Source organism: Lycorma delicatula, chromosome 13 (assembly GCF_047948215.1).
Source record: "Lycorma delicatula isolate Av1 chromosome 13, ASM4794821v1, whole genome shotgun sequence".
In the NCBI taxonomy this organism is placed as follows: Eukaryota; Metazoa; Arthropoda; class Insecta; order Hemiptera; family Fulgoridae; genus Lycorma; species Lycorma delicatula.
In genome coordinates, this window is record NC_134467.1 from 40,158,470 (window position 1) to 40,186,193 (window position 27,724).

Genomic DNA, 27,724 nt, shown 5'->3' on the forward strand with positions numbered 1-27,724 from the left:
ATAATAGGTATATAATTCTCTCTCTCTCTCTCTATATATATATACAAAAAGCAAAGCCCTTAAAAGTTATCTGCACTTTTTTTGGCTTGATATCGCTATAGAAGCTTGTGCGTGGAATATAGAAATAAAGCGTATAAAAAATACCGTAACTGACCGGGATACGAACCCACGACCTCCGGATGAAAGACCTAGACGCTACCACTCGTGCCACGAAAGCCGGGATGGTTAAATAAATTTATTTACACAAATATAGGAATTTACACAACTCTTAATTGCAAATCAGTTGTTTAACGGCTGATTTTGGAAGTCAAAGGTTCTAAGGTTTAAATCCTAGTTAAATTTAACTGCTTTTATATGAATTGAATACTGGATAATGGATGTATCATCAATGGTTTGTGGTATATCAATGTTTGTGGTTGGAATTCAATTTACCACACGACTAAGGAATGGTCGTCCTGAATCTGTACAAGATTACACCTCATTTACTTGTCATACATATCAACCTCACCTCATTTGGCCGTGGGGGTTTTATTGAATATTATATTAAAGTAATTTGGAAAAAATTTGGGAAGCATTTGGTAAAATATAGTTAAAAGAAGAGATAGACTTATAGGCCACATATTATGGCATCCTGGAATAGTCGCTTTAATATTGGAGGGACAGGTAGAAGGAAATAATTGTGCAGGCAGATAACGTTTGGAATATGTAAAACAAATTGTTAGGGATGTAGGATGTAGGGGGTATACCGAAATTAAACGACTAGATAGGGAATCTTGGAGAGCTGCATCAAACCAGTCAAATGACTTAAGACAAAAAGTATTAAAGTAATTAAATTATCTAAATGATAATACATTCTATTTCAACATCTGAAAAACCGTGTGCTAAATGAAGATAAATTGGTCATGATTAACATAAATTAATTATATAATAATTTCCATTTACCAACAATTTTTATTATTATGTCCGAGCGCTTTCGGATATTAATCCATCATCAGGAACATTTATGTGTTATGTATTATACTTATTACTTCAAAAATTAATATATTATATGAATTTTAAATTAAAAAAAAAAAAAATTATAAATACGACTGGTCGTGAAATGGTAAAAGTAATGTCGACGAGTACGTCATGTCAGTATGAAGCTCTGAGCTTCAGGAAGGTTTATGCGGACTGAAGAGCCGTAATTCAAACACGGTACTGCGAACCGCCACAATCGGGTCGACTGGGCTCCTGAAAATCCTTACACTCATGTGGACAGGGCAGTGAATCTACCGAGGATTGCTGTATCATGTGGTCTATTAATGTGTGATTTGATTGGTCCTTTCTTCTTCGAAGGTATCGTACTGGTGAGGCGTATCTTGATATGCTTAAGATAAGGATTTTGTCTGTCGCCCAAAAACTTGTTTGGTGAAAAACATTTTGACATGCAAAAAACGGAGCCCCGCCTCGCTACCATCGAAATGTTAGGTTGTATCTCGATAAAACTGTAGCCAAAGCCAGTTATTTTTATACGGATTTGAATACAAGATCGTGGATATCGGTGTTCTTTGGTGGTTGGGTTTAATTAACCTCATATCTCAGGAATGGTCGAACTGAGAATTTACAAGACTACACTTCATTTACACTCATACATATCATCTTCATTCATCCTCTAAAGAATTATCGAAACGGTAGTTACCGGAGGCTAAACAGGAAAAAGAAAGGACGGTGGATGGATCGAAGATGTGCTATTGAGTACCAACATCGTTCTCCTGAATTGACACCACAACAATCAGCAAAAATTAAACCGCAGTAATCGATGAGATACGTGAAAATATCGTAGAGCCATGTGCTGCTATTACTCCAGGTTTATGTAGTCATTTCGAACACATAACACTCTCTCTTAGTACCAAATATGTTTCACGTCAAGTCAAATTTGACACGAGATATGGACTGAGAAACAGTGAGTAGATTTTTTTGGACCCCTCTCTCACGCTCTCATCACTCTCTCTCTCACTCTCTCTCTCTCTCTGTGTGTGTATATATATATATATATATATATATATATATATATATATATATATATGTGTGTGTGTGTGTGTGTAGCTGCGTATATTTTACTTATGTCTATATGTGTGTATATTTTATTTTAAATTTGCAAGAATTGTTATTAAATTTCAGCGGAGTTTTGTAAGAAATATCTACTTTATAAAAGATTAGAAGAAAACTATTGTTATTATTCTCTTGGGCAAGCCCAGTAAAAAGCATCCTGGCCGGGCCCAAAGGCAAGGCACAGGAGCTATAACTATTGTTCCGACATGCGTTGTATATGGTAACATGAACTATTGAATAATATGGGTGAGATATATGAATGGAAGACAGAATACCAGACATGAAAATTTATGAACTGCCAGATGTTAACGGACATTGTCTTCGGCCTGTAGCTTTACCTGATCGTCCCCCTTAATAAGAGGCGTTATCTTATCGCTCGAGCTTGTGACTTACCGACGAACCAAGCGGCATGTATCTAGCAACACAGCCTTCTACATTGGTCGGAACAGATTTGCTGGTACTCCAACGGATATTAATGAATCATGGAGAGAACGTGGAATCTCTCCCATCGCGCCCAAAACCAACGGGACCACGATTAAACTCTCCTGGTCTCAAATTTCCCTGACTTGATCTGAAAGATCCCTATACTTCACTATTTTGTACTTCCTCACTATGTTGGTGGATAATGGGATTGTGACATCAAACAAGAAAGTGATCTTCTCCTTTTTCTTGGTCAGAACGATGTCTGGCCTATTATGCTCCACTGTCCTGTCCGTCAGAACAGTACGATCATAGTACAGTTTATACCGATCGTCTTCTAATACAGACCGAGGAGTATACTTAAAATACGGGACTGAAACGGCAAGGAGACTTAGATCCAAAGCGAGCCTCTGGTGAAGCATCTTCGCCACGTTGTTATGTCGGATTGTATATTTCCTTGGAGCTAAAAACTGACACCCGCTAACGATATGTCCGATGGACTCATTGGTCGATCCAAAAAGACGGCACAGGTCAGCGGTTACAGCAGCTTAACGACTTGCTTTCTGTAGCTGAGTGTGCTGACGACCCTATCCTTTATAGCAAATACAAGGCCCTCCGTCTCAGCAAACAACTCGGCATACTCCAGCCAGGCTACAGACGCATTTCGATCTACTGTTTCATTCATAAGCGCCGCATAGTAACTCCCATGCAACTCCCTCGAACCTATCCATCACACTGATCTCGGATTATTATTATTATCACACCCTTTCACAGCTTTTTTACTTTTGCCGGTGATATTCCCTTAATTCGGAATAATTTATACCATCGAGATTAGGCTTGCTATTGTTGACGAAGTGTCTTCCGGGCAAGTGTCAATTATCACGCTCCTTTGCATTGGCGCGATGGTCTTCCACTGGATCTTCAGTTTTTCAAGACTGTTATGCAAAGTAGATGGTATTATTCCCTCCTCATATAAAATTATTGGGATTATATAAACTTGTTTTTGATTCCACATTTTTTTAATTTCAAAAACCAAGATCTTTCTCATAGTGTTTAGTGTTGATTTTTTTACTTGATTGGATGGCTACGTTTATTATTTAAGATACTTTTTCCATTTTGTCAACTATTACTATATCTGGCTTATTACAGTTGATGGGTTTTTCCGTTACAATTCCTTGGTTCCAGAAAATTTTTGCGTTGTTCTTCTCCAAAAAGGAGGCTGTCTCATAAGTTTAGTAAGACCTATTTTGAAACTCTAACATGTATCTATTGCAGAGTTCTATCTGTAAAATTTTTGCCACGTTGTTGTGCCTCCTGGTGTACTCCGTTGGAGCTAGAATCGGACAGCCAGTGATTATATGGTCTATTGTTTCATTGTGTTGCGTTCATAACCTACATATGTTGACATTTTCCTTAAGAATAAATTTCTTGTTGCTACTATTTAATCGGGGGTTTATATGCTACATATAATAAATAATAATAATAAACGGGGTTTATATGTAGCATATAAACCCCGTTTATTATTATTATTTCTTAATTAGTATAAACATTTTTTTTTACTAGAATAAATAACTATCGCATGAAAATAAACAAGAACAAAACGAAAATAATGAAATGTAGTAGAAATAACAAAGATGGACCGCTGAATGTGACAATACTACGAGAAAAGATTATGGAGGTAGAAGAATTTTTTTATTTGGGAATTAGAATTACTAAAGATGGACGAAGCAGGAGTGATTAAAATGCCGAATAGCACAGGCGAAACGAGCCTTCACTCAGAAATATAATTTGTTTACATTAAAAATTAATTTAAACGTCAGGAAAAGATTTTTGAAAGTATATGTTTGGAGTGTCGCTTTATATGGAAGTGAAACTTGGACGATCGGAGTATCTGAGAAGAAAAGATTAGAAGCTTTTGAAATGATGTGCTATAGGAGAATGTTAAAAATCAGATGGGCGGATAAAGTGACAAATGAAGAGGTATTGCGACAAATAGATGAAAAAAGAAGCATTTGGAAAAATATAGTTAAAAGAAGAGACAGACTTATAGGCCACATACTTAGGCATCCTGGAATAGTCGCTTTAATATTGGAAGAACAGGTAGAAGGAAAAAATTGTGTAGGCAGGCCACGTTTGGAATATGTAAAACAATTTGTTAGGGATGTAGGATGTAAAGGGTATACTGAAATGAAACGACTAGCACTAGATAGGGAATCTTGGAGAGCTGCATCAAACCAGTCAAATGACTGAAGACAAAAAAAAAAGAATAAATAAATATAGTAGCTTAATAAATTATCGTTTATAATCAGAAATTTGATTCAATATAGGCAAAAAAAGATTGATTAAAATAATGCCAGAAGGTGTAAAAAAGAAAGGCAAGAAATGAGTAAAAATTACTGAAGTTATCTAAAAGAAAATTAGGAATAATTAGAATATATAAAACGTTTAATATGATATTAAAAAAAAACATGGATGTAATATAAAACAAGCGACTTTATTATAAATGGAAAATAGTTTTAAAATTATTGTTACAGATATGTTTTATAGCTTATGCAAAAGTAAGATAATAGTCTTATTTTATTATAAAAACAAAAAAAAACAAGTAAAGAAGACTGAAATTGATATTACTTTGTAAATGTCAGATAAATACACAATTGGTTGTCAAGAAAAGAGCAGATAAAACGATTTAAATGACAAACAGATGAATCTTTTGTATTTTCATTATTTCCTTGTATTACTTCATTGAGATTGAACGGAGAAAATAATTTATCTCAGATATAATGGATTATTTTTTTTCTCTCTCTCTCTCTCTCTCTCTAACTATGTATCTATCTAACTCTATACGTATATAGAGTTTTTCATTTTAATTACGCCAGTGGCAATCTCGATCCACCGGGGTTGGTCTAGTGGTGAACGCGTCTTCCCAAATCAGTTGATTTGGAAGTCGACAGTTCCAACGTTCAAATTCTAGTAAATCCAGTTATTACTTTTATACGGATCGTAGATACTGATGTTCTTTTGGTGGTTGGGTTTCAATTAACCACACATCTCAGGAATGGTTGAAATGAGACTGTATAAGATTACACTTCATTTACACTTATACATATCATCCTCTGAAGTATTATCCGAACGGTAATTATCGGAGGCCAAAACAGGAAAAAGAAAGGTAATAAACAAGTAAGTTCACCGGGTTGGCCTAGTGGTTAACTCGTCATCGCAAATCAGCTTATATTGAAGTCGAGAGTTCTAAGGTTCAATTCCTAATAAAGGCAGTTACTTTTATACGGATTTATATATATGTTGAACCGCCGTTCAACAATGAGGATTATGAGTAAACAGTTAAAGTTAAACACTTTCACCGTACATCGAATTTTAACAGACGATTTGGACATTAAAGGTTTGTGCGAAATTGGTGCCGAAAACTCAACGGAACAGAAGGACAATCGAAGAAATGTTTTACGTTGATCTTCTTGAGAGGATTGACAACGACCAATAATTCTTCAATCGTGTGATCACGGGTGATGAATCCTGGATATTTGATTACGATCCTGAAACAAAGCGGCAAAGCGAAGAGTGGCACACTCCATCATCTCATCGACCGAAAAAATGTCGAATGAGCAAATGAAAGATCAAAACTGTGCTGATTTGCTTTTTTGACAGTAGGGGTATCGTGCATAAAGAATCTGTTCCTCCAGGAAAAACTGTCATCAAATTTTAACAATATTATTTGAATAATTATATAAATGAATATAAAATTTTCCTTCATAAGAACGCTAGTTGTCAATTGATTGACAGAGATTTTGACAGTTATAATGTGTCAAAATAAGTTTTTGACTTCAAATTCGTGTTCTCCGACCCCAAAAACCCTTATATACGTTATTTTTGAAGTTTTGTGATGAAACATGCAAACGCTATATCGTAAAGACTTGAAAATAACCTAAAACCCATGTTAAATCCCCTTTAAAATTCAAGTGGAGTGGGGGATGACTTTTTTCGAACGGAAAGGGTTCATCAACGCGTCAAAAATTTTGTTTTTGAGAGTACTTTTAAATCAGGGGGTGCACGTTTTTCGACAAAAATTTTGCCCTATTTGGACCACTCTAATAGATATATCTATAAATGTAATTATTTTTTTATTTTTGTAAAATTAATTCTGTTTAGGATTTTAAATATATTTTATTAAAATATTTAAAATTTAATTAAAAGATATTTCTTTTAACAGACCTAAAGGAATTTCTCGATGGGTTTTTAAATAAAACAGAGAAGAAATTAAGTTTCCTTCATAATTATTTGACGAGAATTTAAAATAATATTTACTCAACTTAATAACTTATTCAAAACTTTTTTATTAAATATTATTTCACGTAATTATTTTTTTATAAATTCAAAAATATCAAACGGAATATTACATTCAAATACCGTTCATTTATAAACCCGAGTTTAATTAAAACTTAAGATATTTACATTGTAGAATAATTATCAGTAATAGAAAACCGAATAGTAAATTTAAATATTAAAAAATGTGATATGAAAACCGCATGACTTCCTTGTACGACAATTAAATTACATTTACACATTTTTTGCTGCATTTATTTCATTTAAAAGTGAGATACGATCCTCCAATTCTTTAATAAAAGTGGACAGTCGGACAAATATTAAAATTTTAGTTTTTATTAACATCAAATATTTATACAATTATTAATTCAACAATATTACCTGAAATATTAGGTTTAAGTAAAAGCCCCTTTATTACTCTTTGAATGTTTCCCAAATAAACCAATAATACAATAATTATTCTGCACCGTAAGGTCAAAATATATTTGTAACCGGTATACAGGAGTTCACTAAACGGAATAGTTTAATTAATATTAACATTTATTTATACGACACACCAGAAATCTTGCGCATATTACGCGCAAGTGAAAAAATGTTCAAAAATCATTTTAAATTGAATTCAATTCAAAAATGTATTTTATTTTTCTGTCAAATAATTAAATAACTCGATTTTTTAAAAAAATAAATGTACAATTTTTATATAAGAATTTGCTAAGAAAATCCAAAAATAATAAAAAAGATTCTAAATTATAATTTTCAATTAATATTAAATAAATAGATCACCAAATCTATTACATATACACATATGTATATGCCTATTAAATTACATTTCCACATTTTTAAAAGTACATAAAATTTTATTTCACTAATTATTTTTTTATTTAGAATTATTATTTATTGTAATTTTTTTTTTTTACTATTACGGGTTAATAATTATTAAATCAATATACAGGATTATCATAAAAGAATGGTGCGGTTATAAACATGGTTTAAATTAAAACAGAATTACATACAGTTTATGTTTTTTTTATTTTTCAAATTTGTCGTCTCAAACATTTTTTAAAATAATTAATAAATTTCAATATGTGCGCCCTTAGTCGCTCGACAAATATCCAAACGATACTCAACTTCTCTCCGAACATTAGTTAACATTTCTTCGTTAACGGTTGTCATTGCTTCATTAATCCTGTTTTTTAAGCGGTTTAGTTCGCAAATTTTTGTGTAAAAACAACGCTTTTGATGTACCCTCACAAGAAAAAAGTCGCAAGATGTCAGTGCTGGACTCCTTGGGTCCTTACCGGCCTATCCATCGATCTCCAAATTTTTCGTTCAAAGCATACGATTTGCATTGAAGTGGGGGGGGGGGGAGCACCATCTTGTTGGAAATGAAGTCGATGAATGTTTTCGAGTTCATCCAGCTGAGGAAAGCAATAATCGGTTAACATGTCAAGATACACAACTCCATTAATTGTTTTTTCGGCAAAGAAGAAAAGCCCTATACGCGATTTTTCATCACACCACATCAAACATTAACTTTAGGCGAATCGCGTTGTTTCTCAATAATTGTGTGTGGGTTTTCAGAGCCCCATATTCGTGAATTGTGTTTGTTAACGCATCCGTTCACATGGAATGTAGCTTCGTCTGTAAAAATTATATCGTCTAAAAATGATTAGTTTTCATATATTCTGTCCGACATTACAACAGCGAAATTGAAACGTTTTACACCATCATCGGGTTTCAATTCCTGCAGTATCTGGATTTTATAAGCGTGTAATTTCAGTTTTTTACGTAAAACTTTGTGAACTGTTGATTTTGGAATACCTAATTCGACGCTTCGACGGGGGTTGGACTACTCAGGACTTCTAATTGCCGATCGTCTAATTAGTTCAACCGTTTCGTCCGGTACACTTGGTCTGCCGGTTGATTTCAGTTTCTTAACCGATCCGGTTTCTTCGAATCGTTTGAACCGACGTGTATGTTATTTTTGTGCGGTGGATCTCTTCCGAATTCACGTCAAAAGGCACGTCGAACTAAAATTACGGATTTTAATTCGGCCATCAATAAAACACACTTTGCTTTGTCTTTATCCGAGAACATAGTAACTCGCTAAACTCACCGCAACAACAATACAAGAACTGACGTTGTGGTTTCAACTGCTGATAAACAAACTTTTGAGTTGTAGGCTTTCAGGGATACCAATATAACATCTAGAAATTTCCCTACAATCTTCCTATGAATTGATGAAACCGCATCATTCTTTTATGATAACTCTGTATATAAATTAAAAAAATATATATAAAAAAAAGCACATAAGGAGATGAAGTCTGATTCAAACCGATGTGCCTTCCCTTTAAAATCCAAATATTTCATTAATTAAAATTTTAATTTCGATTGCAATCAAAAAGGGAGGTGCACAATTAGATGTTAGAACATTGATAAATCTAAAATTTCAACATCCTACGGCTAATCGTTTTTGAGTTATGCGAGATACATACCATACAGACGTCACGCCGAAACTAGTCAAAATGGATATAGGGATGGTGGTCAAAATGTATATTTATGTTGAAATCGAAATTTTTCCCGATCAATATTCTTCCTTTACTTCGTACAAAGAAGTAAAAAAGAGAGAATCACAAACATTTTCTCTCTCTCTCTCTCTCCTTTTTTGTGTGCGCGCGTTAGGATGTGTGGGTGGTTGGGTGAGTGAGTGAGAGAGAGCGAATGGTTTTTGTAAAAATTTCATCATTTATTAAAATAAAAACAAAGAAATGACCGTTAATGTATACTTTTTTAAACAGAATAGAGTTTTTCCTCCATAATTTTATAAAAATGATTCCAGGTTAAAAAAATATCTCATATTTATAAAATACATATAACTTGTAATTTTATATAAAAATAAATATTTTGAAATATTACAATAATAATTTTACTTATTCTTTTTTATTTTATAATTAGAATTGCAATTTCATAAAAATGTTATTTGTATTTTTTTTTTTTTTTTGATCTGCCAACATATTTCAGTTGCGTGTGTGTGGGATATTGATTATGTTATCAAAGGAAAAATAATTTATTTTCTGTAATATAAAAATTAACATAAAAAAAAGAATATATAATTTTCTAATTTAATTAAAAATCTTTCATTTATTTTATGTTAAAATTGAATTTTACTTCTCCGCCTGCAGCAGTAAATTTTGCTATATGATCTACAGCTTTAAAGGGAACTATTTAGATTGGTCGAAATAAAATCTAAAAAAAAAAATCCCTTTCAGGTCGCTGGAAAGCGGAGGTAGATTTCACCAAGACTAAGTAAGGGATAAAAAAGATTTCCACCTTAAAGTTAACAAAAAATTCAAATTTACTCAATACGACAATGGTTGCATGTGAAAATACAAGTTAAATCTTACAATTAAATTTTCATTCATATTTTTTTTTTTTGGTGCTGATAAGTTTACTGTTTCATTTACATTTAAGATGATCAAACATCGAAGAAAATTATTCTGTTTAAAATCTGATCATGTTTCAGTTGTGTATTTTGTTTCTATTTAAAATACGCAAATTTAATTTGCGTAATTTGAGTTTAATTTTAATAGCTATTACATTAATTTTATCAGAATTAAATTCTCTACAAAGTTAATTAGAAATTTTATTTTATTTTTTGTATTTCAATTTGTAAATTAAGAAAGATATTTTATTCCAAATTTAAAAAAAGTATATTTTCCAAAAAATCTTTTCTCGTTTACCTCCATTTTCCTTAAAATCTAAGTGACATAAAAGTTTGGGACTACTTTTATTGAATTTCTTAGATAAAAAAAGTAAAAAAATTTGCCCCTCGATTTGTACTTCAAGAATTTTAGTACGGGTATAATTTCATATAAGAAAGAAAGCTAAACGTTTCGTTAGACGAAACTCGCTTACGAGCTGTTTTCTAACCTATATTTATATGAATATTTTTTCTTATTTTTGGCTATAAAATCATAAAAGTATAAAAAAAACTAAAAAAAACTACGATCTTAGTCAAGTTTATTAAATTCTTGGACCAGACGAATTTTGAAGGGTTTGATATTTTCAATTTTTAATGTTCAAATCGCTGAACTTTGGCTGATGTTATGTTCTCGAGCTTTTTTTTGAGTTTAAGAATTAGGATTCTTAATAAATTTTAACATAATCTTTAACGATTTTTTTATTATTTTTTGCAATTTAAGCTTCGCTGGTTTTTACCTATTATTAATGCTCCTTATTGCTTCAAATCGTTTGATAGTTTTTGACGCTGTAACTTTCGAAATAGGATTACGGTAATTAAATGTTGCATTGGACAATTCACAAAGTTCATTATACGACCATATCCCTTCATGATTAAAAGTGTGATCCTGTCTTGTTCACTAAGTGACAAATAAATACCAGTGATAGCACATAAAAAATAATATTATAATAATTTTTCATAATTTGCTTTGTACTACGCAGACAATACTTTATAGTTACGAAATTTAATATTTTCCAAAATTTATCCGGCCGTAATTTAGGATACAAATATTTCAGCGACTTTTTATTAATATAATTTTTCTTATCTTAAAAATTTTTAAAAAATAATATATCTAACAAAGTATGTTACAATTTAAAATATTTGAGTTATAATCATTGGGCCACCCTTTAAGAAGAATTGATATTTTATTTCTTGTCAAAAGGTAAAGCAGCTGATCGATATCTTATCCTGTAAGTTACACTATTCTATCTGGAAATCTTTTAAAATTATTGAGAAGTTTCCATACTTTTAACTCGCTTTGTATAAGAAATCTATTATATCAAAAATAATTTGAAAAACATTTTCATCCATACAAGGGATATTGAAATTATTTGCAATATATATATATATATATATATTATTTTTTTGTCTTCAGTCATTTGACTGGTTTGATGCAACTCTCCAAGATTCCCTATCTAGTGCTAGTCGTTTCATTTCAGTACACCCTCTACATCCTACATCCCTAACAATTTGTTTTACATATTCCAAACGTGGCCTGCCTACACAATTTTTTCCTTTTACCTGTCCTTCCAATATTAAAGCGACTATTCCAGGATGCCTTAATATGTGGCCTACAAGACTGTCTCTTCTTTTAACTATATTTTTCCAAATGCTTCTTTCTTCATCTATTTGTCGCAATACCTCTTCATTTGTCACTTTATCAACCCATCTGAATTTTAACATTCTCTTATAGCACCGCATTTCAAAAGCTTCTAATTTTTTCTTCTCAGATACTCCGATCGTCCAAGTTTCACTTCCATGTAAAGCGACACTCGAAACATATACTTTCAAAAATCTTTTCCTGACATTTAAATTAATTTTTGACAAATTATATTTCTTACTGAAGGCTCGTTTCGCTTGTGCTATTCGGCATTTTATATCGCTCCTGCTTCGTCCATCTTTAGTAATTCTACTTCCCAAATAACAAAATTCTTCTACCTCCATAATCTTTTCTCCTCCTATTTTCACATTCAATGGTCCATCTTTGTTATTTCTACTACATTTCATTACTTTTGTTTTGTTCTTGTTTATTTTCATGCGATAGTTCTTGCGTAGGACTTCATCTACGCCGTTCATTGTTTCTTCTAAATCCTTTTTACTCACGGCTAGAATTACTATATCATCAGCAAATCGTAGGATCTTTATCTTTTCACCTTGTACTGTTACTCTGAATCTAAATTGTTCTTTAACATAAATAACTGCTAGTTCTATGTAAAGATTAAAATGTAACGGGGAAGGGAACATCCTTGTCGGACTCCTTTCTTATTACGGCTTCTTACTTATGTTCTTCAATTATTACTGTTGCTGTTTGGATCCTGTAAATGTTAGCAATCGTTCTTTTATTTCTGTATTTGAACCCTAATTTTTTTAAAATGCTGAACATTTTATTCCAGTCTACGTTAATGAATGCCTTTTCTAGGTCTATAAATGCCAAGTATGTTGGTTTATTTTTCTTTAATCTTCCTTTTACTATTAATCTAAGGCCTAAAATTTCTTCCCTTGTCCCTATACTTTTCCTGAAACCAAACTGGTCTTCTCCTAACACTTCTTCCACTCTCCTCTCAATTCTTCTATATAGAATTCTAGTTAAGATTTTTGATGCACGGCTAGTTAAGCATTTGTTCTGTATTCTTCACATTTATCTGCTCCTGCTTTCTTTGGTATCATGACAGTAACACTTTTTTTTTAAGTCTGACGGAACTTCCCGTTTTTCGTAAATGTTACACACCAGTTTGCTTAATCTATCTATCGCTTCCTCATTTGCACTGCGTAGTAATTCTGTAGGTATCCCGTTTATCCCAGGAGCCTTTCTCACATTCATATCCTTGAATACTCTATTAAGTTCAGTCTCAATATTTTATCTCTATTTTCATTAAGTTCTTGATACGATCTAAAAGAGAAACATTTCTTTCATCTTTTAACATTCACACAAATGTAAATTCGTGTATCATCATGATTTTGAGTCAAATATCTCTGAAACTACTTTGAACAGGTTTTACGTTAATTCAGGATAATGGAATGGACAGTTCTAATATTTCCACCACAAATGATCTCCAAAATATTCATGCAAATAATCCTTCCCAATATATGATATTTTATCCGATTTTGTAAAACCTTCAGTTGAAACTTCCACTGGTCTTCCTATACAGGTTTATCATTAAAGAATGTGCGGCTTTGAATATGGTTTAAATTAAAACAGAATTACATACAGTTTATGTTTTTTATTTTTCAAATTTGTCGTCTCATACATTTTTTAAATTTCAATATGTGCGCCCTTAGTCCTTCGACAAATGTCCAAACGATACTCAACTTCTCTCCAAACATTAGTAAACATTTCTTCGTTAATGGTTGTCATCGCTTCATTAATCCTGTTTTTTAAGCGGTTTAGTTCGCGAATTTTTGTGTAAAAACAACGCTTTTGATGTATCCCCACAAGAAAAAGTCGCAAGGTGTCAGGTCTGGACTCCTTGGAGGCGAAAGTACGGGTCCTTGCTGGCCTATCCATCGATCTCCAAATTTTTCGTTCAAAGCGTCCGTGACCGATGCATCGAAATGCGGAGGAGCACCGTCTTGTTGGAAATGAAGTTGATGAATGTTTTCGAGTTCATCCAGCTGAGGAAAGCGATAATCGGTTAACATGTCAAGATACACGACTCCATTAATTGTTTTTTCAGCGAATAAGAAAGGCCCTATTACACGATTTTTCATCACACCACACCAAACATTAACTTAGGCGAATCGCGTTGTTTCTCAATAATTGCGTGTGGGTTTTCAGAGCCCCATATTCCTGAATTGCGTCTGTTAACACATTCGTTCACATGGAATGTAGCTTCGTCTGTAAAAATTATATCGTCTAAAAATATTTCGTTTCACTTATTCTGTCCGACATTTCAACAGCGATATTGTAACGTTTTACACCATCATCGGGTTTCAATTCCTGCAGTATCTGGATTTTATAAGCCTGTAATTTTAGTTTTTTATGTAATACTTGAACTGTTGATTTTGGAATACCTAATTCGACGGGGGATGGACTTCCCAGGACTTCTAATTGTTGATTGTCTAACTACTTCAACCGTTTCGTCTGGTACACTTGGTCTGCCGGTTGATTTCTGTTACTTAACCGATCCGGTTTCTTCAAATCGTTTGAACCAACGTATTATGGTATTTTTGTGTGGCGGATCTTTTCTGAATTCACGTCGAAACGCATGTTGAACTAAAATTACGGATTTTAATTCAGCCATCAATAAAACACACTTTACTTTGTCTTTATCCGAGAACATAGTAACTCCCTAAACTCACCGCAATAACAATACAAGAACTGACGTTGTGGTTACAACTGATGATAAACAAACGTTTGGGTTGGAGGCTTTCAGGGATACCAATATTACATCTAGAAATTTCCCTACAATCTTCATATAAATTAGTGAAACCGCACCATTCTTTTATGATAATCCTGTATTATGAAAATTGAAGATATTTTTTTCGATTTAAACTATTCGATTAGCTTATAAAGATTTGTATACTTAATAGACTATCAAACTTTTTTAACATCCGCGATTGAATTTCAGCCGGTTTTATATCTTTAAAAAATACAAATTCTATCACAGCCGCTATTTCTTCACGATCACGTTGCAAGCGGAGCAGACATTTTGAAATAAAAGAAAATTTATAATAACAGAATTCTTTTTAAAAAAAATAGTGTTTTCTATGTCAGGTAACAATTTACTTAAATTTAACATTTAAATGGTAACAATTTACTTTAATTGGTTTACCAATTTAAACACTAAACCGTTTCAGTTTATTACATCAAATGGTTTTTCGTTTGTTACCATTTTTTTTTTTTTTTTTTTTTTTTAAATTATAGAGTAGCTTTCTGTAATTAAATATTTTATAACAGTAATAATAAATTTTACTTTGTAATTTTGTTTCAGATACTTAATTACGTTCAGCAAACAACAGAGTTATCAGGTAACAGTAAACGTAATTTAATATTATTCTTATTATCTAATCTGTTTCGTTTTAAGATTTAGTAACAGTTTTAAAAACGAATTAAAATTTATTTAAGTAATAATTTTAATTTTCCTGTAAATTTTATCCAAAAAAATTACAATGATATTGTAAACCGTACGGTAAGAGTCTCGCAGATATAATTTCTTCCGCTCAAAAAACAAAAATTTCTGTAATATAAATAAAACTGTTTTTAACAAAACGATACTGATATCAAAAAAGGTAAGATACTACATTTCTATTATCAAAATCTGTTATTAATTTAGAATTTTGTTTACGTATATGTAATAGACAATAGATTATACAATAATATATAATAAACAATATTTAAGCGTTCCATATAATAAACAAAAGAAAAGAAAGATTTGTTACAAAATTCTTACCGGCCGGATTTCATTTATATGTAATACATGTCACATTTACAGAAATAATACAATTCTTATGATTATTCGTTGTTTAATGAATGAAATCGGGCCTATAAGAGTTTTGTAACTAATTTTTTTTATTGTATGGAACGCCTAAACATTGTTTATTATTTATTATCTATTACATATATTTAACATGTATTTTTTTGTTTTTAAATAAAAATCTAAATTAAAAAAAAAACAGATTTTCATACTAAAAATGTAGTATGTACGATGTGTATGAGAAAAGTAATGAGACTGACTTTTTTCTTACCAAAGATTTTATTTTTTTCAAACAACAATATTATCCCCTTCAAAGTAGTTCCCTTGGGCAGCTATACACCGGCAGAGTCGTTGTTCCCACTCCTGAGAGCAGCGCAGGAAGGTTTCAACTAGTAGGGCTTTTAACTGGTCAGTCACAGTCTTTTGAATGTTCTCCAGTGTTCCAAAACGACATCCTTTTAAGACACGTTTCAATTTCAACAACAATCGCCTCAAACAATCACATCGGGAACTTAAGTTCCATCCAGGTAGCCGAGACCTGCTATAGAAGAAGCGAATAACATCAAGTACTTAGGAGTTATCCTCCAGAAAAACGGTAGATACACCGAGCACATAGTCAATGTATGCAACAAGGCAAAAAGGATGATAAAAAGTCTAAACATCATTATGTCATCGCAGAATGCCCCTCGGGCCTCAAAGCGCCGTTTACTGGCGACCACCGTCGTGTCTTCGCTTATGTATGCCGTTCCGGCCTGGTGGCGCTCTATTGCCATCAGGCGCAACAAAGAGAGACTGGCGAGGACGCACAGGTGTGTGCTCCTAGGTGTTGTGTCCGCATACAGGACAGTGTCCTATGCCGCCCTCTGCGTGTTATCGGGTACACCTCCTATTGACCTAATCGCAAAAAAGAGGGTGGAGAGGGCACAATGCAAGCCAGAACAAGAGGTCAGGGATGCCGTTTATAATATCTGGCAGGAAAGATGGTCGCAGGAAGCTGTGGGTCGATGGACGAGAACCCTCATCCCCAACATCAAGCCACGGTTGTCGAGAAGATTTGGTGAGGTTGATCATCACCTATCGCAGTTTTTTACAGGACATGGTTCCTTCAATAACTACCTGCACAAAATAGGCAAGGGAGAAGAGCCAATTTGCAACTACTGCAACGAGATAGATGATGCTGAGCACACCTTTTTTGAGTGAAATAGGTGGGACACACTTAGACATAGTAAGGCACTCACAGGTATAACTCCAGAGACAACAATAGACTACATGCTAAGAAGCGAGTCAGACTGGAATAATTTTGCTAGTTTTGTTAGACAAGTTGTTCTACAGAAATACTCCGATGAGAGAAGACAAGGTGTTGGCTAGAATAGGACTGGGTGGACAGCCTTGCTGGTGAGGTCCAGCATGCTGCGGTGTGTTGGCACTGATGAGCCACCAAGGACTCCACGGGTAACAGTCAGGCAAGAGCACACTGAATACTGAAGGGACCCGGTACCGCGTCGCGGCGAACTGGGTCTGGCGTGGTGTATTAGTATTACCCTTTTGGGTCCCCAAAAGTCCCCAAGGGACTTTTGGGTCCCCTTTTGGGCCAATATTGATAAAGAACTCTCAAAAAGAGCTAACCGGTAGGCCGACCTGCCTTGCCGGTATATAGCCGGTAGGTGGGGAGGCCTGTTTGAGTTTAAAGACACTCCCCTGGGCGGCGTAATACCAACAAGTCGGTCCGCCCTAGGGGAGCTGAGAGAAAAAAAAAAAAAAAAAAAAAAAAGGTAGCCGAGACCTGGTCTTTTAATTATACACCATGCCTCTAATGAGAGAACCCCAAGGGATCCCCTCACTGGGACTCCGGTCTTGACGCCACGACTCAAACCCTAAAGGAATCCCCCACCGGGACTACAGTCTTACTTTGCCTCCCCCCCAAGGGGTAAAGACACAAGGGAGTCTCCGACCATTCAACGATAATGGGACACCTAAGCGGCCCACCGCTCCTGATCGGAGCGGTGTCCTGATGTCTTAACCTTAGGCCCTCCACAAGCAAAGGCGACAGGTTTCATATTTAATGCTCACCCTGCAGCTACGAACCCCAAGTTAATGCTCGGGAGTGTTGCATAACGAACATTTAACTTCCGTTTGTCAGTACTTCCGGAGGTGCCCCTCAGTTCCACAATTAAAACAACACCCCCTTTCACTTTCACTACGGTTTATCAATAACTTGCCGAACAACTTCCTGCATTTACCCACTGTCCACAATAGAATGTTCATCACTCGTTGTAACCATACGCTTCCTGATATCGACGTCCATGCAACAGCCCACTTGACATATATCACTAAAATGGGTAGGCGTACCCCGTCAGCTACTAAAACATATATGACTATCAATAATTAATTTATCTAGCCAAAAGTTAAAAGAAGAGACAGACTTATACGCCACATATTAAGACATCCTGGAATAGTCGCTTTAATATTGGAGGTACAGGTAGATGGGAAAAAATTGTGCAGGTAGGTAACGTTTGGAATATGTAAAAATATTTTCCGCATGTAGGATGTAGGGGGTATACCAACACGAAACGACTGGCTCTAAATAGGAAAACTTGGAGAGATCCTGATCCCGTAGGGGAAGACAATCTCCACCTTCTCTCCGTTCCTAGCCCTTATGGGCTTTACCGGAGGTCATCTTTGGAACATCGGTTTTTGATATATTTCAGTCTAGCTCGGCCAGGATGTGATAGATGCGAATGACACGAGTAACATTCCCTTCGGTGTACTACTATTTAACGAACTAAGAACAAAACACATCTCACAGAGTCTTAAAAGTAAGACTGAAAGGACCTAAGTAATTTAAGGAATTTAATCTTCTAACTGTAGAAGGCAAAAGTGAGTTCAACAAACAACACGGAAACTAAAAATATTGCTCGGAACATTAAGGACACAGTAACAAAAGAACAAAAAAACATAATGTATAAAACAAAACAACAAAAATAGGATTCAAGAGAAATCCAAGAAGGACTCTAGATTCCCTAAGCAATCGTTTCCTTTGCTAAGTACACTTTAAAAATCTCCACTATTGCCCATTCGATTTGACTTCTCCAATTTACACAGCGGTCCAACGCCGACCTAATAAGACCAAACTAAGAGATGGTCTCCGAGCGTATTAACTCGTACTTGGTAGACACTCATAAAAAACATGGTAGGTATCATCAAATTGTTCACATTGAGGACACATCCCAGAATCTACCAGGCCAAATTTCTGCAGGCGCTAAAAGCACCATGACCGGAAAGAAATTGCGTCACGTATTTATTAGGGTGTACCCAAGAGGCGTCCCGCAAACCAACAACATTCAGAAAGAGATCATACGAATAACCCCCACTCTCTAACTCATTCCACCTAGCTTGCCACAAGGCATTACCATATTGTTCAATTTCTCGAACTTTATTCGAAGCCAACTCATCTGACTTTTTAGCAACATATCGCTACTGTTTTTCTGACGCAATCAAGTTTATCGGTGTCACGCTTGCGATCAACAAGATCGCCTCCCATTAAATTGTACGGTAACCATACGTTACCGTTAACAATATTAGGCGTTGATCTGTTACCCACCGGGTTGGTCTAGTGGTGAACGCGTTTTCCCAAATCAGTTGATTTGGAAGTCGAGAGTTACAGCGTTCAAGTCCTATTAAAGCCAGTTATTTTTACACGGATTTGAATAGTAGATCGTGGATACCGGTGTTCTTTGGTGGTTGGGTTTCAATTAACCACACATCTCAGGTATGGTCTAAATGAGAATGTACAAGACTATACTTCATTCAGACTCGTACATATCTTCCTATGAAGTATTATCTAAACGGTAGTTACCGGAGGCTAAACAGGAAAAAGAAAGAAACGCGTTGAGCTGTTAATAATATGTCCCGATAGCATTTATATTTTAGCCTATCCAATTAAATAGGCGCCACGTATAGCATAATAGTCTCACACATTACTTTATATAGGATCTGCATCAAACCAGTCAAATTATTGAAAATAAAAAAAATGTTTATAGTAAAAATTAATATAATCTAGATATTTTACGCACTACAGAAGGTGTTTCTACGGATGTTATTTTAAGTGTAAAAAAACTGTTTGAAATGTACACTGCTATATTTTTTTTTTTTTATTAATACCGAAAATGCGTTGAATAATTTATGATCTGTCTGTATCATTAAGTTAGCAGAATTTTTTATGTTTAACCTTTCCCATACTTCATTAGGATTCTGTAAATATAGTGATGTGTTTTAATAAAAACACATTAATCTATTTTGAATTTATAAAAGAAAAATCTTTCTCGTTTCTTTTGTTATAAATTTATTCCTTCTGTAGGTTTGTTAATACTTAAAATAAAGTATTTCTTGGTAGAAAGGTTAATGTTACGTACAATATTAACTGAAAGAGCATTAAGTCTATCCTTTATCACTTTTCTCATTACTCCTTCATTTTTCACTACTTTTTTCTATCTATTTGTTACTTTTTCAGACTTTCTACATTTCTAATGAGCTCCTTTCATTATTTCTCTTTTTCTTATGGTTTATTTCTCTTTATTTTATCCTTGTTTTGTTTTTATGTAAAAAAAATATGCCTTTTATATGTCTTTTTTTAAATTTCAAAATTAATAAAAATATTATTCATAAGAATTTATTAATAAATATTTGTTTCACTATTGTTATACTTTTTCTATTGTTCAAAGAATTTTTATTAGAATTAATTTAGATTTTTAATCTAAATAATACATTCTTTCAACATTTTAATATAAAAGCTTCGTCCTTTTAATATTTAAAGTGCTTTTTTATGTTTTACATTTATCAATATAATATTTAAATACCAAAAAGACAGTTTAAATTACATTTAAGAATGATTAGGTGGTATTAAATTTTTAAAATTATTGTAATATACGTACTAAAGAAATTTTTTTTCATTTTATCTTGTAAAATATGTAAACCTAATCTAAAAAAGACAAATACAGTGTGTCCCATATAAAACGCAACCCATCAATCATTCATCCATGAAATTTTAAAAGTCAAGCATACTCCCCTACTCGTTACTAAAATGGACTCGTCCAACATCTGAACATCACGGCGACGCAGTAGAACACTACCGATAGTAACAACAATGCAATCAAAACGTTCAATGTATTGCTAGAGACAAGATGGTGTTTTCGCTATATGAACGTATTTTCAATGTCGAGTCGTACTTCAGTACGAAATCAGTGGTTGCAGTGCAAGATTTGTTTCGCCATAAGTACCCAGATAAACCGGCTCATAACAAAACATCAGTATTAAGGTTAGTTGCAAAATTTAGAGAGACCGGTTCTGTTAATAACAAGGAACACAAGAGATCTGCGTCAGTTTTGAACACAGATACAGTCACATAAATCAAAGACCGATTACTCGCCTCGCCAAATAAATCGATCAGACGTTTGTCTGCTGAAATTAATTTGTCTAAATCGACTGTTCATCGGGCGACCAAACGATTACAATTACGAACTTATTGCGTTCAAACGGTTCATCGACTTCTTGAACCCGACAAAGAAAAACGGCTACAATATTGTCAACGGTTCCGTCGATTTCTGCGTGAGGGAATTAACGTTACGGATTCGTTATTTTTCATAGATGAAGCACGGTTTCATTCGGACGGCTACGTAAACAGCCAAAACAGTAGAATTTGGAGCGCTGAAAATCCCCACGTTTATCACGAAAAACAATTACAGCCGTAGAGGTCGGGCGTGAAAATAATCGGTCCTATTTTTTTCGAGTACACCATTAATTCAGAACGATATCAGGATATTTTATTTTAGTTCATCGCATTCTTGGAAGTGGAAGACAGACACTGCCGGCTACTACATGACGGTGCGACATCGCACTACGCAGGTTCAACTTCTGATTTCGTCGAGGAATTCTTTGGTAATCGTGTTATCAGTCGAGGCTTGTGGCCACCAAGATCTCCAGATTTGACTGCGGCGGATTTTATTTCTACGGGGTTACCTCAAAGAAAAAGCCTACAGCAACAAACCACGAACAGTTGAATGATTCAAAGTCAATATTGAACAAACTGTATTAAATATCCAGCCACAAACTTTGAAAAAAGTTGCAAGAAACAGTTTACAAATTAAAAACAAGTACTATACAATAGATTATATTAAAAATAAAATTTAAATAATATACCCTGTGAAGGGGAAGAAAAAACACAAGATAAATACGTATTTAATTGTTTTTCGTAAAATACTAATTAAAATGTCATATCTCTTCTCTCATCAATATTTAATATATTAAATATATTTGATGCTTTCGTTAACAGTAAGTTAATTTTATTCCCGCTATGTTTTTATATAAACATATCTTACCCTTTTTAGTTGTGTAAAATATAAATATATAAAATAATGGCTTGAAGGTTATTATTCATAAACTATATTGTTATATAATACGAATATTAATTTATATTTCAGAATATATATACAGAGTGTTTATAAAAGGGTGATTTGGATATACTTTATCGAATTCTACGCATAATACTATCAAAAAATATCCTTAGGAAAAATTAAAATTTCTCCTTTCTTCTCACCCTGTCTGCAATTTTTTTATTTTTATATAATAATTTATATCTCAATTTCAGATAGAGATCATATTAATCTTTTGTAAACGTCTTTGTAACAAAGTTTTAAAATTAGCAAAAACTTAATATCTTCGTAAATTTAAAAATGATGGCCTTGTTTATTTATCAATCCGTTATATGTCCGTAAATATAATTTTTATCAAAATGTATGTTTTTACTAAAATATTAAGCCTTTTATTTTGAACAAAATGACATTTTATTTTTTTAAATCGGTTAACAAATAGCCGAGTTATGGTAGAAAATTGATATTATAATTAAGTGTCTGTTTTCATGTCTTTCACTTTACGTTCAAATCTATTAAATATTAATTGTTTTTTTTTTTTTTTTTTTTTACTCTTAATTCTAATATTGTAAATTAGTATAAAAATAAGTAATAATTTTCTATTATTATGTATTAGTAATAAATAATACATTATTTAGAGGCTTTAAGATCTTGCTACTGCATCATATGTGTTTCTATAAAATACGAATGACGTATTATAAAGGCTATAAACAGGGTAGGATTCTTGGTACTTTAGTCACGAGGCCTTAGCGGCAAGTTGATAGGGTATTTCCTACTTTTCTATATATTTTTTTTTCCTCCGGGACTTAGATATTGCTTCAGAGGATAAGGTGAATGATTTATAACGGTGTGAAAATGTCATGCCTGAGTAGTTCCTTCTAAGGCCAAAAATTGAATTATTTAAACGTTTTTTATTTATACTTCAAAAATATTTAATCACTTACCAAAGGATTTTGAACAGATAGAAGACTAAAAGGTTTTTACAACAATTTATGATTGGTCAATTGAAGATGTCGAAATTTTTTTTTTTTTTTTTTTTTAATTGACTGGCCTGTGATTCTGGATAGAATTGATGATTCTAAAAATTTTATATTTTTATTAATTATTTTTTTTCTTTCAATTTTATCTAGGATTAATTTAATTTTCAATTTTATCACTATATTCTTGAATTGTATTTATGGTTCTAAGTTATTTAATCTGTACATATGTATATATAATTTTGTCACTAGCTGAAATTTTATTATTGCAATACTTGTATCGTGTAATTAATTTTGAAATCCACTTAGAAATGCATACCTCAACATTATACAATTAATGTTTAGTTTATTATTTTGCACACTGTAAATAATTGGATGGTTCTTTTTCCTGTTTAGCCTCCGGAAATTATCGTTCAGGTATTACTTTAGAGGATGATATGTGTGAGTGTAAATGAAGTGTAGTCTTGTACAGTCTCAGCTCGACCATTTCTGAGATGTGTGATTAATTGAAACCTAACCACCAAAGAACACCGGTATCCGCGATCTAGTATTCAAATCCCTATAAAAGTAACTGTCTTTCGTAATATTTTAACTTCCGAGTCCACAGTTAAGCATTACTTCAGAGGATGAGATGAATGATTTGAAGCGTGTGTGAAAATGCCATGCCTGACCGGGATTCGAACCCGGGAATATTTAATCACGTAATAACTGTCTGAGTAAATCATATTGACAAAGACAACGGTAGTTATAGACAATGACAATCGATGTAGACGATATCTATCGATATATACAACGACATTTGTTTCCCCCCACGTAAGGTATTACTTCAGAGGAGGATATGTATGAATGTAAATGAAATTTAATGCTGTGCAGTCTCAGTTCAACCATTTTTGAGATGTTTAATTAATTGAAACCCAACCACCAAATAACATCGGTATCCACGATCTAGTATTCAAATCCGTATAAAAATAATTGACTTTACTAGGACTTGAACGCTGGAACTCTCGACTTGCGAACCAGCTGATTTGGGAAGACGCGTTCACCATTAGATGAACTCGATGGATTAACAAGACTCCTATGTTGTTACCAACTCGACGACATATATCCTCGATTATCTCGTTGCACATCTCAATGAATAGCTCTCGTTCCATCACTATACGAGAATGTTTAGGGAAAATATTCCCCATAAAAAAATCCCAAAGATAATCATACAAATTCTAATCAGGAATATTCGGGGGCGAGTTTTGTCTACGCGCAAAACGATTTAAAATGACATTTGCGTTAAAAGTTTCATGCAGAAAGTCTAAAACAACATTATTTGTGAGCGATCTGGCTCCATCTTGCAAGAACCACTCGTTTTATAATCGAAACCCTTTTCCAAGAAGCTTCTTTCCTTTTTCCTGTTTAGCCTCCGGGAATTACCGTTCACATAATACATCTGAGGATGATATATATGAGTGTAAATGAAATGTAGTCTTGTACAATCTCAGTTCGACTATTCCTTTGATGTGTGGTTACTGAAACCCAACCATCAAAGAACACCGGTATCCACTATCTAGTATTCAAATCCGTATAAAAGTAACTTTACTCCAATACAGTTATTACTATAGGGTTTACCTAGTTGCACAAGATTATGTAATAAATGTATACTTTATTTTATATTATTTGGTTGTATCTACTAAGTTTATGTACAGTGTCATTCATGGGTACCGGATGTTTTTGAAGTGGGTTGTACTCGGGCGTTCGTGGTGGGAGGGGCACGTGGCTGGTGTCTGACGTTTCCTTTGTTCATAGCATTTACACTTTAGTCGTTGAGATGGAGCCGTGGACGCTAGACCAACGCCTATACGCGTATGACAGTTTCGTGCGAAATGACGAATCCGTAACTGCTGTTCAGCGGGATTTCCGCCGTCAGTTTAATATCCATCGTAATGCAAGTGTCCCTTCTCGTAACACAATATTGCGACGGGTAAACAACGTTTGAAGTGGTTCAATATTGAAGAAAAAACCACCGGATCCCCGACGAACTGCTAGCACTCCGAAGAACATCGAACGAGTAAGGTAAGCCGTTGTCAGAAACCCACGCCGCTCTATTCGGAGGCATTCAGCAGCGCTTCAAATGAGCACAAGTACGGTAAGACGAATTCTGTATACAGACTTGCATTTCCATCCTTACAAGATAACCGTCGTGCAGCAGTTAAACGAGCAAGATTTCACGCAGCGATTACAATTTTGTCGACAAATGCTTACCGTTTTTGAAGAAAATGAAAATTTGTTATTGTTAATGAGTGAGGAAGCCCATTTTTATTCGAATAGCTTCGTCGACAAACAGAATTGCCGGTATCGGGCAGAAAGAAACCCACATCGGCTTCGCGAGAGACCACTTCATAGCCCAAAGGTGACTGTCTGGTATGCGATAGGAAAGATCGGTGTTATTGGACCGTATTTTTTTGAAGAAAATGACGCTGCCGTAACTGTAACAGCTGATCGTTACATTGCGATGTTGAATACGTTTTTCATCCCTGAGTTACGAAACCGGGGAATCGATTTTCAAAATGTGCTATTCCAGCAGGATGGAGCTACAGCGCACACAGCGAGGGCAACGATGGCTGTTCTCCGTAACTTGTTTCCGGGACGGATCGTGTCCAGATTTGGCGACATTCCTTGGCTCCCTCGGTCCGCCGACTTGAGTAGTTGTGTTTTTTTTTCTGCGGTGGTTTCTGAAATCGCGTGTGTGCGGCAATAAACCGCGTACATTGGAGGACCTAAAGATCGCAATTCGTCATCACGTCACCCAGATTGATGTAGACATGCTGCGAAGAATTGAGGCCAGTTACCGTGAAAGGCTACAACAATGTATTGCCCAAAATGGACATCACTTGCCGGACATAATTTTTCCTTCATGAGTAAGTAAGAAATGCTTTGATTTAACAAGTGTTTCATTACCAATAAAACTTTTTTAAAGTAAATATTCAATTTTTTATGATTATTTTAAAAAACATCCGGTTCCCGTGAATGAACCTGTATTAAGAATTTGTAACTGTAAATAATTATATTTTTACTTGTAAACTGTTTATTTTGTGGCAATTAATATTATTTATTGTATAATGATATGATGTGTATAATTCATCTTTTGTACCGATCAGAAAAAAATTTATATTTTTATTTTTATCAGGAGCGTGTACAGTTCTTTTTTTTTAAATATTTTTATTTATTGTCTCCTCTTATTAAACTGTATTTATTTTATTGAATTCAATTTATTTTTATCTACATTACCATTTTTATCGTTGACAAAAATACGCCGAACGTGTTATACAATTCTTAGTCTGTTTTTTTTTTTTTTTATAACTATTTACGATTTTTCTCTAAATATATATTTTTTTAAAGTAAAACTTAAATTAACATCGAATTAAATTTGTTGTAATTTTTATAATTTCCAATTAAAAAAAAATCTATTACATTATTTTTCAATTAAGAAATAATAATTCTAATATTTATCATTCAAAAAAATATTTAAATATTAAATTCTATTCAAAATGATAAAAAAAATTATTAACACTGTAGTCAGAATTTTTTTTTTATTTTTTTATATATATATTCTTTGTGAGCTTAGATTTTCTATGTTGAAAATATTATTTTTCGTTAAAGGAAGACGATTTAAAGTAGAATTTATTTCTTTTGGTAAAATTAGATTTTTTATTACTTTTGGAAATTCCATTTTGAATATCATGGGACAGTTAATACTGATATATATAAATTCTGTTAGAAGATATATCACTGCAGATTCACCGTTTTCACATTACGGTTGTATAATAATTTATTAAACTTTTACTTACGTCTACACAATAAGAAGTATTGAATCTATTGTTTCAGATAAAGTATGGAGTAATTATTTTGATAAATTTCTTTCCCTATTTTTAATGTTAACAAATATTTAACAAAATTATAATAATATTACATACAAAAATATGATGTGGACACCTCATCACTTTCTTGTACGCTTATTAAATTACATATACATATTTTTTTTTAAATAAAAAGTACATAAAATTTTATTTCGTTAATAACTTATGTTATATTTTTATTGTTATTATTGAATTATTATTTATTGTAAAAATTTTAACAATCAGAGGTTAATAATTATTAATATACTAGAATACTAGAAATAGACTAGAAAAATTTCATATGTATTTTAATAATAATAAATTAATGTATGAACATGCAGGTGAGGAAGCGATTGATAGATTATACAAACAGGTGTGTAATATTTATGAAAAAGGGGAATTTCCGTCAGACTTAAAAAAAAGTGTTATAGTAATGATACCAAAGAAAGCAGGGGCAGATAAATGTGAAGAATACAGAACAATTAGTTTAACTAGTCATGCATCAAAAATCTTAACTAGAATTCTATACAGAAGAATTGAGAAGAGAGTGGAAGAAGTGTTACGAAAAGACAAATTTGGTTTCTGGAAAAGTATAGGGACAAGGGAAGCAATTTTAGGCCTCAGATTAATAGTAGAAGGAAGATTAAAGAAAAACAAA

The 27,724-nt window shown here is 33.2% G+C and overlaps 1 protein-coding gene across 1 annotated transcript in view; it reads left to right on the top strand.

Moving 5' to 3' along the window:
- LOC142334062 (uncharacterized) overlaps nucleotides 1–27,724 on the top strand; it is a 101,558-nt gene that overhangs the window by 208 nt on the left and 73,626 nt on the right. The window contains exon 2 of the mRNA XM_075381730.1: nucleotides 15,298–15,334. Coding sequence (XP_075237845.1) covers nucleotides 15,298–15,334 — 37 coding nt within the window. The remainder of the gene's footprint in view (nucleotides 1–15,297; nucleotides 15,335–27,724) is intronic.